Source organism: Sminthopsis crassicaudata, chromosome 1, assembly GCF_048593235.1.
Source record: "Sminthopsis crassicaudata isolate SCR6 chromosome 1, ASM4859323v1, whole genome shotgun sequence".
Classification (NCBI taxonomy): Eukaryota; Metazoa; Chordata; class Mammalia; order Dasyuromorphia; family Dasyuridae; genus Sminthopsis; species Sminthopsis crassicaudata.
The window spans coordinates 45,644,666-45,660,552 of NC_133617.1; the positions used below are offsets into that span (position 1 = coordinate 45,644,666).

The 15,887-nt window shown below is 43.5% G+C and overlaps 1 protein-coding gene and 1 long non-coding RNA gene across 3 annotated transcripts in view; one reads left to right on the plus strand and one right to left on the minus strand.

Annotated features, from left to right (window-relative positions):
• The window catches only part of CHFR (checkpoint with forkhead and ring finger domains), a 36,688-nt gene extending 23,736 nt beyond the window's left edge, over positions 1-12,952 (plus strand). For both annotated transcript variants that reach the window (XM_074300203.1, XM_074300213.1), the window contains 7 exons: positions 2,146-2,268; positions 2,529-2,612; positions 3,588-3,658; positions 4,807-4,894; positions 8,184-8,291; positions 9,192-9,264; positions 10,358-12,952. In XM_074300203.1, coding sequence (XP_074156304.1) covers positions 2,146-2,268; positions 2,529-2,612; positions 3,588-3,658; positions 4,807-4,894; positions 8,184-8,291; positions 9,192-9,264; positions 10,358-10,400 — 590 coding nt within the window. In that variant the 3' untranslated portion in view covers positions 10,401-12,952. The remainder of the gene's footprint in view (positions 1-2,145; positions 2,269-2,528; positions 2,613-3,587; positions 3,659-4,806; positions 4,895-8,183; positions 8,292-9,191; positions 9,265-10,357) is intronic.
• On the minus strand, positions 10,432-15,833 carry LOC141561108 (uncharacterized). Its single transcript, XR_012487965.1, has 2 exons — positions 14,466-15,833; positions 10,432-13,162 (listed from the first exon to the last, which is right to left on the minus strand). It is a non-coding gene; the product is annotated as an uncharacterized LOC141561108 (long non-coding RNA).
• Positions 15,834-15,887: the final 54 nt, after the last annotated feature.

Sequence of the window (15,887 nt, forward strand, 5' to 3'; positions counted from 1 at the left end):
ACTCCCTTCTCTTCCAAATTTTTCCCCTCCTTCCCTCCACCCCCTCTCCTAGATGGAAGGCATTCCCATACATATTAAATATGTTATGGTATATCCTAGGTACAATATATATGTGCAGAACCGAATTTTATTGTTGTTGTTCCAAAGGAAGAATTGGATTCGGAAGGTAAAAATAACCTGGGGAGAAAAACAAAAAAATGCTAACAGTTTACAGTCATTTCCTAGTGTTCCTTCTCTGGATGTAGCTGATTCCCCCAAGGAAGTCTTAAAAAATACTTTGCTCTTATTCGCTTTCCTTGCCTGCCTTAGCTCATGCTCACACTCATCCTCAGTTATCTGCCCAGCTGCCATCTTTTACAAATGCCCTTAAATCCAAAAGGTTGTTCCTCTTTACACCGCTCCCCTTCTTTTCCTTGTTGATTTCATTGTCTTTACAAATCTTCAGAATTTCACTCTTGGGTTTTCCTTCCCTTCAGGCCAACTTCCCCTTTAGAATTTCAGTTCATGTTTTTTCCATATCTTTTGAAATCTGCTTTGCAAAAATCTAGGCCATGTGTCAAACAATGCTTGGTTTTTCTCAACTTTTCTACTATAAATTCTCAAATAGAATGGACATTACCTCCTTCAAAAGTTCCCATCATTTTCATTTCAGCAACCATTTTTTCCTCTTTTTTTTGTCGTTTGTTTTTGAGGCATTTTGGGGTTGTGACTTGCATAGGGTCATGCAGCTAGCCCTTCTTCCTTCTTGCTAACTATCAGATTTAAGACTAGAAGTTCTCACTGCTTCCTTCATGTTTTTACTATCTCTCATACGGTGTCCTCCATGCCTGGCCAAGAGCCTGTCATTTCTGTATTTTAAGGTTTGGTCAAGTGATTTATGTTCTATCCTTGGAAACTATCTTCTAAACTAGCTGCTCCCTTCCCATCTGTGCTTGTCTTCTACTGGTGTCAGTCATGAAGATTCCCCTTAGACATTCCAGGTCTTCCATTTGTCAGTCCAATTGTATTGTCATCAGCAGAGCCTCTGAGAAAATAGCCACTCTCTCTGATTGACAGAGAGCTGTCGTGGGACCACCACTATTCTTTCTTCTGAATCTTCCTGAGTGACTCTTCCCCTGACAGTTCCCCCTCATAGCATGCATCCCTCAATCCTGCACATGCAGCCCTTGTTCCCCCCATCCCCTGGTGCATGTCAGCATCCCCCTTCCCCACCTCTGGAAATACTTTTTCTTTGTTTTCACATTGAAGCCCTTTTTTTTTTTTTTTTTTTTTTTTTTTTTTTTTTTTAATAAAAGGAACCCTTTATTCTGTCTCTTAACTGCAGAGTGGAAAGATATTCTTTGAACTTCATTACTTCATACTTTTTAGCATAGGTTAAATATGATTTGGCTGTGGCTAAAGGCCAAATATTTATGCAGGTCACTGAATGTTCTCAGTGTTCTCTTGCCTATTTTTGTGTTTGCAGCAGTATCTCTAAGTATATTGAAGTATAGTCCCTAAAATACAGCTGTGGGGTATATGGATGCCTAGATACTTATAGAATGAAGTGGCTTCTCTAATCCATTATGGCATTGGAATTATGTGGGTCATTTTTCACATTTGAGGGAAAAAAAGGATCTTGTACCTTGGCAGGAATAACAATAGTGGTTTGTTTTCTTGGTTTGTAACTTTTTTGAGCTCATTCTTTCCTTTACATAAGGCAGGAAAATAACTCTTAGTATTCAGGTGATGAAAATCAGATCTCTGGATCCTCATTAAGCAAGCATTCACTAATAAGCCTTTATATATAAGGGATGGCGTTAAGTGCCAGGTACAGAGATGCACAGGACACAGTTGCTACTCTTAAGAAGTTTATAATCTATGAACAAAGTTAAGTCAGCTGTCAAGGTCTATGATGGAGCTTGGTGTGTGACGAGTCCATGGGAGAAGGACAAAGTAGTAGGAAAGTTCTGGGGAAGGAGAGGCCACTGCTGGCTATGGGGGACATCAGGAAGCCCTAGCGATCACTGGTGCCTTGGAGAAAGAGAGGAGGCTGCGGGAGGCATTAGGGGGACGAGGGCAGGCACATGGTCCAAGGACAGAGTTGACTGGGGGGCTTCAGTAGTCATATTTTGTGTTCAATCCTGACTCTGGTCTGTGATCCAGCCACCCAGGACTATGTATGTCCTTCACAAGGAAGTCACGCCATATGCACCTGCTGTTTCCAGCCCATGCCAGACCGTCGAGCCGAGCGGGAGCAGAACCCGCACGTCGTTGCTCCCCAGCAGTGTAAGTGAGGCTGTTTGCAGCCCCTCTCTCCATAGGGGAAGGGCTCGGAAGGACGAGCCTGAACTTCCCCAGAGCCTTCTCCAAAGTCCTGTGTCCTATAAACTGCCAGAAATCCAATGTTTCCAGGGCCATTGCTGTCTGGGGCCTCCGTGGGTGGGTTCCGGTTTCTCTGGGCTGCCCGGGCCAGGCCCGTCACTGCCCCACCATGGACAGCACTGACTTCGTGGGTGTCTGACACATCTCTCCTTTGTGTCCCGCAGGTGCCGTGTGCTCACAGCCCTTCTGCCACCTGTATTGGGGCTGTACCCGGACAGGCTGCTCGGGCTGCCTGGCACCATTCTGCGGTAATGACAGAGCTGAAGAGTCCCTCCATTACCCAGGAAATGGGCTTTTCCTTTGTGTGTTTTCTCTCTAAGTTTGAGGGTGTCAGTAGTCAGTCCAGACAATCACTCTAGACACATTTATTAAGTCCCAGGCATATGTGTCAGGAAATGGACTGAGTGCTGGGATGTGAAGAAAGTAGTTCCTGCCCTCTGGGAGCTCACAATCTGACAGGAAGACACCATGCAGATAACCACGTGGAAACAAGCTGTGGCCTGGTTAAATGAGAGTCATTAGGGAAGGCATGAGGGGAAGGAAGTAGGAGGCAAGCTAGGAGGGGACGAGGAGGGAGGGAGAGCAGAGAGGGACAGCAGAGAGATCCAAGATAAGGGCAAGCTGCATTTGTGGTGAGCTAGATGCCATTTGTTTTCTTTCACCTGTTATACTGTCTCTCCTAATGTCTTGCTATGATACCTCATTGTAGTATCGTGATGATCCTTGAGTCTAAACCTTTCCAGAACCATCCCAGTGCTAAGGGACCTATCTAGCTAAGTTCATAGAGATTGATCACCAGGTTTGATTAATTCTGCAAGATCATCTGCTGAGACTTCATTACAAACTCAAAAAACTCAGGATTGAAATCATCCATTAGAATGGCAGGTTTGTCAGAAATCAGGATGGAGCCTGATATTTGGGAAACCATGAAGTTCATGTGAAAATGGGGTTCCACCAGTTTCTAGGGTAAAAAAAGCTGCACTAGAAGTGAAGGTGAGCAGGTCACAATTTTCAGACCTGCCCAACCTTAAAGGAAAGTCCATGAGAGACCTTTAAGGGCTCACATTTTAGAGGAAAGCATTAGGGAAGTCTTTTTCCATTATTTGCTTGGCTTTAGTTTTATCTGTTCTTTTCACAGTGATTACAGTTGTTTGTCATATATTTTAGTTGAGCAATATATTATTTTAAGAAATTTCATAATATATTTTCTCCCTTCTCAACAGAGATAAATCTTGGTGAAAAATGTTTAGATGGTGTACTAAACAACAACAACTACGAATCTGATATTCTAAAGGTATTCCTTTATTTTAAACATAAAAGAAGCAACACATGAAAAGTAAAAAGTATTTAGTAATCACCACCAGAGAAAAACATGGAAAGTTACTCTACATTGATGAAGCTTTATGTAGACCTGTCACTTCTTTATCAGCTACAGCTCTTCTCCACTTTGGTCTGTCAGAAGATTTCTAATTCACTGCCAATCTGAAAATGTCTTCGCTAACTTTCTGACAGTTTGTATTTACTAACAAGTAAATAAATTCAGTAGCCAGACTTAAATTTTCTGCCCCTTGATCTTAAGTAAGAATTGTGGGGCATTAGAATGTGAAGGGAGTTTCCCGGAAGGCCAATTCAGAGCTCTCATTCTTGGCTGAAATGTTGAATGTTGATATGATAGTTGCAGCTTCTAAAGATTCATCATTATATTTATAGAAGCCAAAAGCATACTTATCCTGCCAGACTCCTGGTTAAAAGCAAAGAAATTTCAGTCTCAATTCAATAATACAACATCTGGTTTTCCAGAAGAAGTAGATCGCTTGAAATGTTCATGGGGAGATCTGATTGCTTTCTAACATAGTTTGTGTTGGCTGCTGTTTACAATGTAAATCACAGGGAGGATGTCATTGAGGCAGCAGCACAGGCATTGATTGTATCCATTTTACAAATAAAACATCCTGTGGCCAGGGTCGCAAAATGGTTGAGTGTCTGAGGCAGGATTCACAGGACTTCCTGAGTTTTAGTTCACCACCAATTACATGGGCCAGTGTGAAGAACATGACTGGTTTGTCTGGCTAAGCAAGAATACAAAACTTATTTGGGACTCAGAGGAGCCTCCTAGTTGGCTCTGGCCTCAGATGAGAGTCCAGCCGATGTCCACCTCATTTGTTAACTGTCCTCGCAGATTGTTCTCCCATAGACAGATGAGCTTTAGCCAGCAAAGCTGTTGTCATTAGTGCTAGCGGTCTTGGCCTTGGTCAGTTAGATTGTCCGTTCCCATCATGGCTATGACCACAATGGGCCTAGCACAGCATTTTGTTTGGGGGCCATCTAGCCCAGCTTGTTTTAACCAGCTCATTCTTTTTCTTTCCTCCTTTTCTCCTCTTTCTGCCTTTTTTTCCCCCTCTTTCTCTATGTATATTTGACAGACTTCATCTTTCCCTACAGGCTTACCTAACATCTCGGAACTTGACGTGGAAGAATGTGTTAAATGAAAGTTTGCTGGCTCTTCAGAGGGGACTGTTTCTCTTGTCAGGTGAGTATCTTATTCTTGGATCATCTCAGACACTAGATTTCTCTTCTTTGGAGGTATGGTAAGCCTTTAGGGAACCCCCTGGATGCTTGCCCCCCCCCCCCCAATAAAAAGCCCTGGTGACACTTGCTATGCTTGCTGCTTTTAGGAACATCTAGGCTGGCTTTTCATGCTTTCTAAAATTTCAAAAATACCCCTTTCCAGACCTTGGCAGAGTGTAAGTTTCACCAGGTATGGGGAAAAAACCCTCAGTAAATTGTAAATTTCTAGCCCACATAGCCCATGTCAGGAACCTTCCTCACTGTTAGAGATGTGGAGCAAGGCTACAGAGAGATGGAGTTTGCATAAGTGCCCAAGGGTTCCACTCCAGAACCTGCTGGTCTTGGGGACGTGGCGCCCAGCTTAGCTCTGGGAGGGCCCAGGCCAATAAGGGCTGCCAACAGTGTTCTAGAAGAATGATCCCAGCCTGGCCATGGAGGCCTACCATTAGCAGCATGAGGTTATTTAGTGCCCTCTAGTGAGATAGCCAGCTCATGCAGTGGATGAACTCCCTCCCACCCCGGTCCTTGTGAGAATCTGATGAGATCATAGCTGTAAAGTGCAGCAGCACTGTCATCAGGATAAGCTGTGGTTCGTGCTTGGTGCTGGGGCCCAGAGATAGAAATAGCCCACAGGAGGAGATTATGCAGGCAGAGACAGGCCCACCCAGGCAGTCAGCTCTAGGCTGAGGAGATAAAAGTACCAACAGCAGGGAGACCCCAGGGTCCCAAAGAGGAGGTAGGGCTGTGGTCTGAGCCTCCAGGTGTGGCGAGGGAAGGCTGCCAGGAGGAGCAGGTACAGGCTGGGGGGGTGGGCGGTATGCCTAATAGGAGTCTGCCTTTGCTCGGCAAGCCAGTAGGGCCCCAGTGGCAGTTACTAAAGAGAGTCTTGAGTATGAGCAGATCAGTGGATTATAGGAGGGGAGGCTGGAGGCAGGGAGATCAAGGGGAGGCCACTGGTGAGAGGTGTTGGGGCTGTGGGAATGGAGGGCAGGACCTGTGTGCAAAAGGGGGCAGGTGGAGGAGAAGATGTGAAGCAATGAGGATGATCCTGGGGCTTGGGACCATCAGTAGAGTGGTAGAGAAGTTCCTAAAAAGGGCACTTCAGGGGAGAGCAGTGAGTGACCCATGATCTAACATGATATCCATCTTCTCACCATTCTCTCCGTCCACTTACACTTTACATCAGGCAGCCCATCACCTCCTTTCTCAGCCCAGTGCTGGGCTGCAGGGTTCATCTGTCTTGGTTTCCATCCCCTGGGCCAGGAATAAAAGGAGATGTTTGTCAGTGTGGTTCCCCACTGCTCATTCCAGATCCCCCATTCTTCTCCTGCCTTGACTCCCTCGTGACCCTCATTTTTGGAAGACCTCTGTATTATTCCCCTTTCTCAGTGATGGTAGTGTCTGGTCCATCATCTTCCTCTGGACTCGGTCCTTGACCCCACCACCAGTCTGACTTCTCACTCCCTTAACTTCCTTTAAGCTCACCAGTCCCTTCTGCCTTATGTAATGCATACATTGGACCTCCCCATCTCCTTTAGCTAGCCTATATTAGGTTCTTGCTGTGGGTGAGGTCTTGCTTGTGAGGGGCTCATATTCTATAAAAGAAGCCAGGAGCATCCGAGAGGCTTCTGCTAAGCAGGGGAGCACCTTCCTTCCTGTTCAGATTCAGAAGTGCCAGGGATGCCAAGAGGTCAAGACCCTGGCAGGATCCCAGCCAGGGTGTGGCAGAGGCAAAATGTGTTCCCGTCGCTTTGTGCTGTTAAGGCCGGCTCTCCAAGCTGGTATATTCCAAACCAGCTTTGATAACTTGTAGAAGGAACTTCTGGGTGGAAGGGCCAGCCACAAGATCTCAGCTGGGTTTCCCTCACCTTGGAGCCCAGCCCTCTGTGCTAGCTCTCCCAGTCTTTATCCCAATCTCCTAGCAGCTGATCCATCTCTTCATGCTTATCCCTTGCCTTCTTGCCCTTTTTGGAATCCTATGGTTGGCTTTCCCCTCCCTTGGTCCCCTGACTTTCACTGTTCCTGATCTGGGAATCCTTGGCTAAACTTCTCTACTCCTGGACTCCTGAACACAAGAGAAGCCATGAAATCAGCCGACTTCTACCAGCGAATGGTAACCCAAGCGAGGCCCTCCAGTTGTTTGGGTCATTCATCCCTTTGCTCTGTGCCCTCACAGCATCTGTAATTCTCCTCTGCTCGCTCACTCCCCCAACCCTGTTTTAGTTGGCTCCTTACCTAAGGAGAATGAGATTACATAGGCTTATTTTGTTCGATCCACCTCCTTGTCCTTAACACTTCTCAGCAAGCTTTGTCACCTCTTTGATTCATCTAGTCACCTCACCAGAGCAAACCTGCCGGCCTTCATGAGCCTGAATCCCTGCTATATTCCCAGCACCTGCTCACAGATGTTCATCCTTTGACTCTTCTCTCCCTACAGTTAATCATAGGCCTCCTGTACCCTAAAATGGTATCCTTCTTCCTCTCTGCCACTTCACTTCTACAGTGTCATCTCTGCCCTTTCCATCTCTCCTCAGCCCCTTATTCACTAAATCCACTGAGATCATCCAGTGGTACGGTGGGTAGTGTGCTGGGCCAAAGCTGGGTGATGTGAATTCAGATCTGGCTTCCAGTACTTACTAGCTATGTAGTCCTGGGCAAGTCACTTAAGCTCTGCCTTTGTTTCCTTCTATGCAGATGGGAATAAGAATAGCAACTCCCTCCCAGGATTTTTGTGAGACTCAAATTATTGTAAAGCTTTCAACACTGGCTGGCACATAGTAAGCACTATGCAAATGTTGTCATCATCATTAGTAGTCTTATCATCTACTTTAAAGAACTACTTTTTTAGACAATAAAAATTAACATTTATATTGAATTTGCAAATATTGTCTAATTTGATCCTTACAAGAACCCTGGAGGGGCAAGTGCAATTATTATTCCCTTTTGAAAAATGAAAAGACAGGCTAGGGGGAGGTAAAGTTACTCAGGGCACCACAGCTAGGAAGTGCCTGAGGCTGGATTTGAACTCAGTGCTCCTAAATCCAAGCCTGGTGCTTTTCTCTATGATGTGCGAATACTTATTCTTGAGGCACAAGCCACTCTATGGTTTGGCTTTAGTGCACTACTGGCATTTTAACATTGAATAAATCCTATTTGTGATTTGTCAATTAGCAAGATGGTTGGTACTTTGTAAAACATAACATTGCATGAGGATTATGTTTTGCTGATATTTATAAGGATTTCTTTTCTAGATTACCGAATTACTGGAAATACTGTGCTTTGTTACTGCTGTGGCCTACGTAACTTTCGAGAGCTGACATACCAGTACAGACAAAATATCCCTGCTTCAGAATTACCAGGTGAGGAAAGCTGCCTCCAGGCAATAAAGTTGGCTTGTGTTTTCTTTTTTAAGAGCTACACAGTCAAGACTCACAGTAACTGAAGCAAAAATGAAATCAACAGAACCAGAAGGGCATTGTACAGAGTCCCAGGAATAATGTACAATTAATACTTAGCAATTCTCAGCAATACAGGGACCCAGGACAAGTCTGAAGGATTTGTGATTAAAAAATGCTTTCCCATCTCCAGAGAAAGAACTGATGGAATTTCAGTGCAGATCAAAGGATCCTTCTTAGGGAAGGGGATTTTTTTTTTTCTTCTTTCACAACTTGACTTACATGGAAATATTGTGTGTGATTATACACATATAATCTACATCAAATTTCTTACTTTCTATGGCAGTTGGGGGGAGGAGAAAGGACAAGGAAGTTGGGAAAGGGAGAAAATTTGAAGCTCATAATTTGAAGAAGAAAAAAAAAACTTAAATTTTTTTTCCCATGTAATTAGAAAGTAAACTAAAATATTAGGGGAGAGGGGAGTTCCTTAGCTGCTTTCTGGACTCTAGTGAGACCAGGAGTGGGCCCGTTGTAAGAATGGGCTTGCATCTCTAGGGATAGAAAAGGGGGGGGGGGGGGACTGCCTTCCTACTTTAATGCAGCTCCATCCCAGAGGCATGTTAGAGACTTCCTTCATATCCATACCAGCAAAAGTGATGTTTTTCAATAAACACATCCTGTTAGGAAGGAAACAATTTCATTTCTTTTTGCTGGGGCTGGGTGAAATGTTTTCACAGCCATTTGAGTAAATTCTCTTGGAAGCCAGGATCCAAGTTGTTACTAATTGTAATGTTCTCCAGGAATTCACATTTTGCTTTGTTTACAATAGCCATTAATCAATCAGACTCTTTGACCTTTTTTCAGGGACTGTAACATCTCGTCCTGATTGCTACTGGGGGCGCAATTGCCGGACTCAGGTTAAAGCACACCATGCCATGTGAGTAACTGAGCCTGTAGATTATGGGTCTTAATGGAATATGAAGGGGAAGAGGAGGGTGCTGACATTCAGAGACAGGCAGTAGTTTTTTTTCTAAAATAGATTATTTGGAAACAAATTTGTGGGAGATACTACCTGTAAGGAAAACTGGGATGAAGAAAAGTTTTAGGAAAAATGAGAGAATAGTAGAAAAGGTACATCATCCCTCCCTATGTAGAATTTCATTTAGCTTTCCACATAGTTTTTAAAAAGGAAATATTTTTGGCAAAAAAAAAAAAAAATTCATATGTAACCATCTAATGTTAAGGAAAATGCTTCCAACTTTTAAGCAGCTAAGCATTTCAGACTGAAATCTGCTGGGAAATGCTAGACGACCTTCTGTTTTCCCAGCACAAAGAGGAAAGGGCAGGAATTAATTTTTAGATTTCTGCAATTGTAGTCAACATCAATGGAACAAATTAATTTGTTTCCCAGATTTTATAATGGGGCAGCTAGATAGCGTGGTAAATAAAGTGCCAGCTCTGGAGTCAGAAGGACTTGAGTTCAAATCTTCCCTCAAACATTTGACACTTGCTAGTCATTTAATCCCAATTGCCTTGCTAAAACCACAAAATTTTATGATGAATCTACATCAGACTTTTGAGGAACACAAATATTTTACATATAGGGACTTCTCTGGTGATCAGGCTTTTAAGGCTGGGAGTAGAGGTGGGCAACAGTGGTGGGTTGTCAGGTTGGTGGCCCTTGTCCCTTCTCACTGCACCCATCTCATCTGTGTCATTACTGTTCTTTGTGTCTTTTTGGAAGCCAAAGACAGAATTAGTTTGTCTTCATTTTATCACTCTTTGCAGTTGATATGACATAATTAAAGAATCCTAGAAAATCATCCAAAAACTTATAGAAACAATTCAGTGTCTTGGCAAAATTGCAGGATATAAAATAAACCCACACAAAAGCTTCTAGAAATTTGAACTTTCAGGGCTTGGGCTCTAGAAACTGTAGGAAAAGTGTGTGGTCAAACCTTACCCAGCCATGTGTAGTTTTGTGACTTTGTATGGTATCTTGTGTAACTTGAAAATGTTTCTTTTTGCAGGAAATTCAATCATATTTGTGAACAAACACGCTTCAAGAACTAAGCCTAGAAGTACTGATAGTCTTGGATATTTATATATAAAAACAAAAAAAAAGTTTCAAGACCTCAAATCCAGAACATAAATGTTTTCAGGGCATTTTAAAGTTCTCTCTTAGAAGGGAGTTGGATATCTCTGCATCAGGTACTGGTGTGATTTTTTTTTTTTATTTTGTAGAGCTTTATACTTGAATAAGATCTTTTTTAAGTAACCTGAAGAGCATTTCGTGGTGCCCATTAGGCACACCATTGTGTCAGCAGCAACAGCAGACTAGAAGACACACTCAGGACAGGCAGGAATGGCACCAATAGTCATGAGATGTCCTGAAGCTGAAATGTTTGTTGTACATCGGGTTGAGTTAAAGCCAGGATTGTCAAAGGAAAAAATTCAGCACCAACCACTCCACCTCCCAACCCCATCTGTACAGATGAGAGCCTCATTTTGTTTCTTCTACCTTCACCTAAATGGTTGTTAGATCAGGAATCCCTTTTTACCAAGAATTTTGTATGGCAAAAAAAAAAAAAAAAAAAAAAGACAAAAATGTATCAAATACACTGTTTCCTTGCTGCTTAAGAAAAAGCAGCAAATGTTTACAGCCCATAGGGCATGCCTAGTGCTTTGCTGTAGGAAAAACAGTTTGATTCATGTACATGTGTGCGCGTGGGTGTGTGTGTTTTAGAGTTAGTCAGTCTGGTGTTTTTCATTTCTTATTAGAATTAAACCTCACAAGCAGCACAAATAATATAATGTATCATTTATAAGCCAGTTAGGAGTTGGGAAACTGTCCTGTGTATAGAAAATGCTATGTGTGTCTTGTAGATCTTCACAATCACATGAAAGACCCAAACACTGTCACTGGCACAGATTCCCTCATTAATGGGCTGTGACTGGCACATGCCCCCTAGCATTCCAGGGAGGGACCATTTGGCAGCACATAGCTGCTCTGTTATGAGTACTAATTATGCCACAAGAGATGGCCTTCCACATTGCTTAGGTTTATCTGATAGCCAAAAACAAAAATCCTAATATTTTCAGAAATATTTCTTTTCATTGGGCATCAGAGGTGGGCATTTCCTCAGCTCTCTTTGGAACTGACTTGAACAATTAAGTTATGCCAGGCATTGGGCCCCATCCTGGAGGCACAGACAAAAACTGGTAATGTCTCCTATTGTTACAGAGAGAGAGGTAAAAAGGGAATCAAATCCCAGGCCCTACCTCAGCAGTCCTCAGTCATAGGATTTAATTCTGCCAGCTGGATAATCTGAATCTGTTTGGAGTCCTTAGGAAATAAACCAAATAACCTCTATAGTTCTGCATTTTAATTATGCTTCACGTTTTTAGCCAAATTGAGACTTAATGAAAAAGGACATAGGAGATACTGCTCCCAGTCAGATCTTAGAGAACGAGGTAGAAGGACAAAGGTTCCCATTCTAGCCTGCTGCCTCTTCCCATCCTGGTTTGAGTATTCACTTATTCTACTTTACGCACTGACTATAGAATGCAATCCCAGAGACAGTGGTTTTGGTCTTCATGCTGGACTGTGTCCAAGTCATTATCCCCCTATTCAGAAATCCCAGATAGTGTCTTACGTGTAAGTGTGCAGATTGACAGCTTCCTCCATATTCCAGCAAACAGCAATCTTAAAGCAGCCTTTGTTTCCTACTTGCCCTGGTATCTTTTCCTACATTAGAATTAAAATTTTATCTGGAATAATACTTGAACCATTGTTTTATGTAAAGCACATTTGTTTTCACTCTTTTAAGTAACCCACTCCTGTTTTAGTAGTAACCATTTGCCCCAAAGCCTGCAAGTTCTTGTCTTTTCTCAGGAATATCATTTCCATTTGTCTTTTTAATGTAACTTATGGTGATGGAGGCAAATCCTTTCTGTTACGATGCAGAAATGTGCTTGTTGTTTCCTTCTTTCTCCCTTTTGTAACAATATTTTTTCAAAGAAACCTGTTGCTCTGCTGAGAATTTGTGTGACCAGTGAGCTGATGCTCCCATCTGATGAAGAATGAATGTTGATGTCCCACCTAAAGCCGCTTCTGATGGTGCTCCTTTGCCTAGAAGTTGATCTTGGGTACTAGGTCACTGTCAACATGGCACCTGGTTCTCAGAACTTTCTTAGGTCATACTCTCTTTACTTCTTCCTCTTTAGAAAATGTAGATCTGTTTTTCTATGCATAAGGTTGGAGTGAGTACCATGGGACAAAAGTTTTTCCCAGTTATGCTGGATCTGAAAATGCGGAAACAAAGGAGAACTCAGAACTTCTTTTAAGTGACTAAGAATACAAAGTGGGTAGTTGACAGGACTCCTTTCTGCAGACTGTCCAGCAGTTGTTATTGAATGTGATTTTTTTCAGTACAGCAGAAATATACTCCTTTCACATCTGTGAAATCTGTTGACTTTAAAACACACCTTGGGAGTCTCAGATCCTGGATAAGGCAAGAATGCTCCACAAGAATCCAGGATACATGAGGGCTTTGTTCATTTGTGATTTCCCTCAAACTACAACCCCTTCTTCCACTGATGGCAAGAAAACTAACCTACATTAACTACCATTGTTGTCTGTGTCTTTGTTTCATGGGGTCTTTTTTCTCTTGCACTGATGGTTGGATGAATGTGATTTATGAGATTTGTTGGTATTTGAAGCTTTGACCTCAGCTTTATTCAGCAGGCTTTGCCAAACACCTGCTGAGCTCTCTCAGCTACTTGTCACTTGGGAAGCAAATGTCTTTCTAGCCATTTGTCAATAGGACTTAGGTCTGGAAAAGGAATTTAGAGATAGTCAAACCCTCTCGTTTTACAGATGAGGAGACAAAAATCCAGAGAGGGAAACCTAGGATCAGACAAGTAACATAACTGGGGGTCAAAACATAGGCCCACGGACTCTGAAACTTGTTCTCTTCCTCACAATGATTTCACCCCTCCCAATAAGACTTATTGGAGACGGAATCTCCTTAGCTACATCACTTTCTCTAGGATTGATCTCAACAAATAGTTGTTAAGTAGTGCCTAGGGACACAAAGGCAATCAGAAACTCCCTCTCTTGTTGTTGAGGAGTTATAGGTAGCACCTGAAGTTAGCTCCCTGGAGAAACACAGGTGAGAAGAGCATCTGTTCTTCCAGACACTTCAACTAGCCATTGTCTAGAGGTGACCCTCACTGGCCTGAAGATTGTCATAGAAGCAAGCATCAGACATCATCTAGTCCTCCCCTTTAGTTTTCAGATCCGGAAAGAAGACCAAAGAAGGGGAATAATATATTTGATAATTTTAAGGTTTACAAAGCACTTTCTTCACAACAACCCTGTTAAGGTAATACATACGTGTCATCTCCATTTTAATCAGCAAAGATTTAAGGCCCAGGTAGCATGTTAATTGTTAATTCCCTCTGAGAGTCCAGTTTTTTCAAACCTCAATTCAACCTCCCTCTGAAACTAGACTTTTGTAGAAAACTGAAACTCTGTATGACTGATTTAAACTAGGTGCTAACTCAATGGGATTGATAAGACAATGGTTATCTAGTTTAGCATGGTGATTAATAGTTCTCTAGTTCGGTATGATTGAATTACTCTTACAACCAATAATGATAATAGTGATATAATGATTGGCTCATACTCAGTATGATGAATGGATGTAATTGTAATAGAGTATTTAAGAGACCAAAGTCAGACCTAGAGGGGGACTGGAACAGATTCAGGGAAGACAGAGGATTGAAGGCTAGAACACAAGCTTCCAGACTCAGGAAGACTTCAAGACGAGACCATTGTGGTAGTTCTGCCTCCCCCACAGAAACCAAGACACATTCTGGAGGACCTCCAGAAAGCTAGCCTGGGCCCCAGGCAAGGGAACTAGATTGTGGAGACAAAGTTTTTTGGTCTTTATCTCTGGCTATTCTCAAACGATGACTCGTCCAAAGACCACCAGAAAACCAACCAGAACATTGCAGACTTTAGCCTAATCTTCATATTCATTCTGTCTTCTCTGTCTTTCCCTACCCCTTAAAAGGAACTAAATTCAGTAGGATTAATTGGATTAAATACTACGTGCCAAGAGCTAGACATACCTGGACAAAATGAGAAAAACAGCCCTCTCCCTGAAGAACCTTCAATGTGTCCGCAATAAAACCTTCCTCTCTGAGCATCCTCTCAACTATTGATGACTTCCTTCAGTCCTCACTCCAACGGGTTGCCAAGTTTTATTGATTCTACACCCATAATCACCACTCTTTGTGGCCTTTATCACCACTTGGCTATTGAGAAATGCTTACACTATTCTCCTCCAATCCGACCTTCACAAGGCTGCCAAGATGTGTCTTCTGAACCAGAGTTCAAAGGCTTCTCGTTGCCGCTAAAATACTATTTCAGTATGGCATTCAGAGGTTCTCCCACAATCTGCCTCAGACACTGGGCCTGGAATCAGGAAGGCCCGAGTTCAAATTTGACTTTGTGTATAATCCGGGTCAGGTGGCTTCCCATTTGCCTTGGTTTCATCATCTGCAAAATAGGGACAATAATGGCACCTTTCTTCCAGGGTCACTGTGAGAGATGTGATATATACAACCAGCTTGGCATGACTGGCACACAGTGGCTATGTCAATGCTTACTTTCTCAATGTGTCGGACTCTTGCAGACTCCAAGTAGGGTTTTCTAGGAAGATATACTGGAAAGCTTTGCCATTTCCTTTTCCAGCTCATTTTACAGATGAGGAAACTGAGGCAAACAGGGTTAAGTGACCTGCCCAGGGTCACAAAGTCAAATTTGAACTCGTCTTCCTTATTCCAAGCCTGGCGCCCCAATTCCTAAGCCATCTAATGTAAACACTGGTTACTACACACTCAAATGGATAGTTCCTTCAATGTCGATCAAAACACTCCCGCCCTTGTCTGATGGAAAGGGGCAAGGTGACAGGAACACGGCCAGCTTCCCTTCTCTCTCTACATCGTGAGGTCCCCCCCAGTGCATGCAGGGGGTCCATGGCCTGCCAAGGCTTTCGTTTTCCCCAGTGTCACATTCTGGAAAGCACTTTTCTCCTTCGCTCTTTGCAACTTTGCTGTATTTTTGCTCATATATTTTCCCGGTGATCCCCCCTTAGCACATCGGATTTTGCTTCAGGCAAAAAAAGCCCCATTCCCACCCGTCGTTCCAACGAGGTAAGTCAACCGCCGAGACATCGGCTCTGAATTGGCCGGGGATCCGGGCAAGAGGCGGTGCCGGACCCGCACCGAGAGCAGCCGGGGCCAGGTCCAGTGAGGAGGTCCGGCCGGCTCTGCCGCGGAAGGAGCACCCGGGGCAAGGCATCAGGGCGAGTCAACCCCGGGGAACCAGTCTTGAAGGAGCCGGCCGGAAGCTTCCCTACGAGCCCTCTCTACTTCCGCTGGAAGTGGGTCTGGCCAGCTTCTTCCTGTTTGGGTTCCGGCGAAGGCGGGTTCTCGGGTCTCTGCCTACAGAAGAGAGCGGAAGTTGTGCTCAGCCTAAAAGTGCCCCCC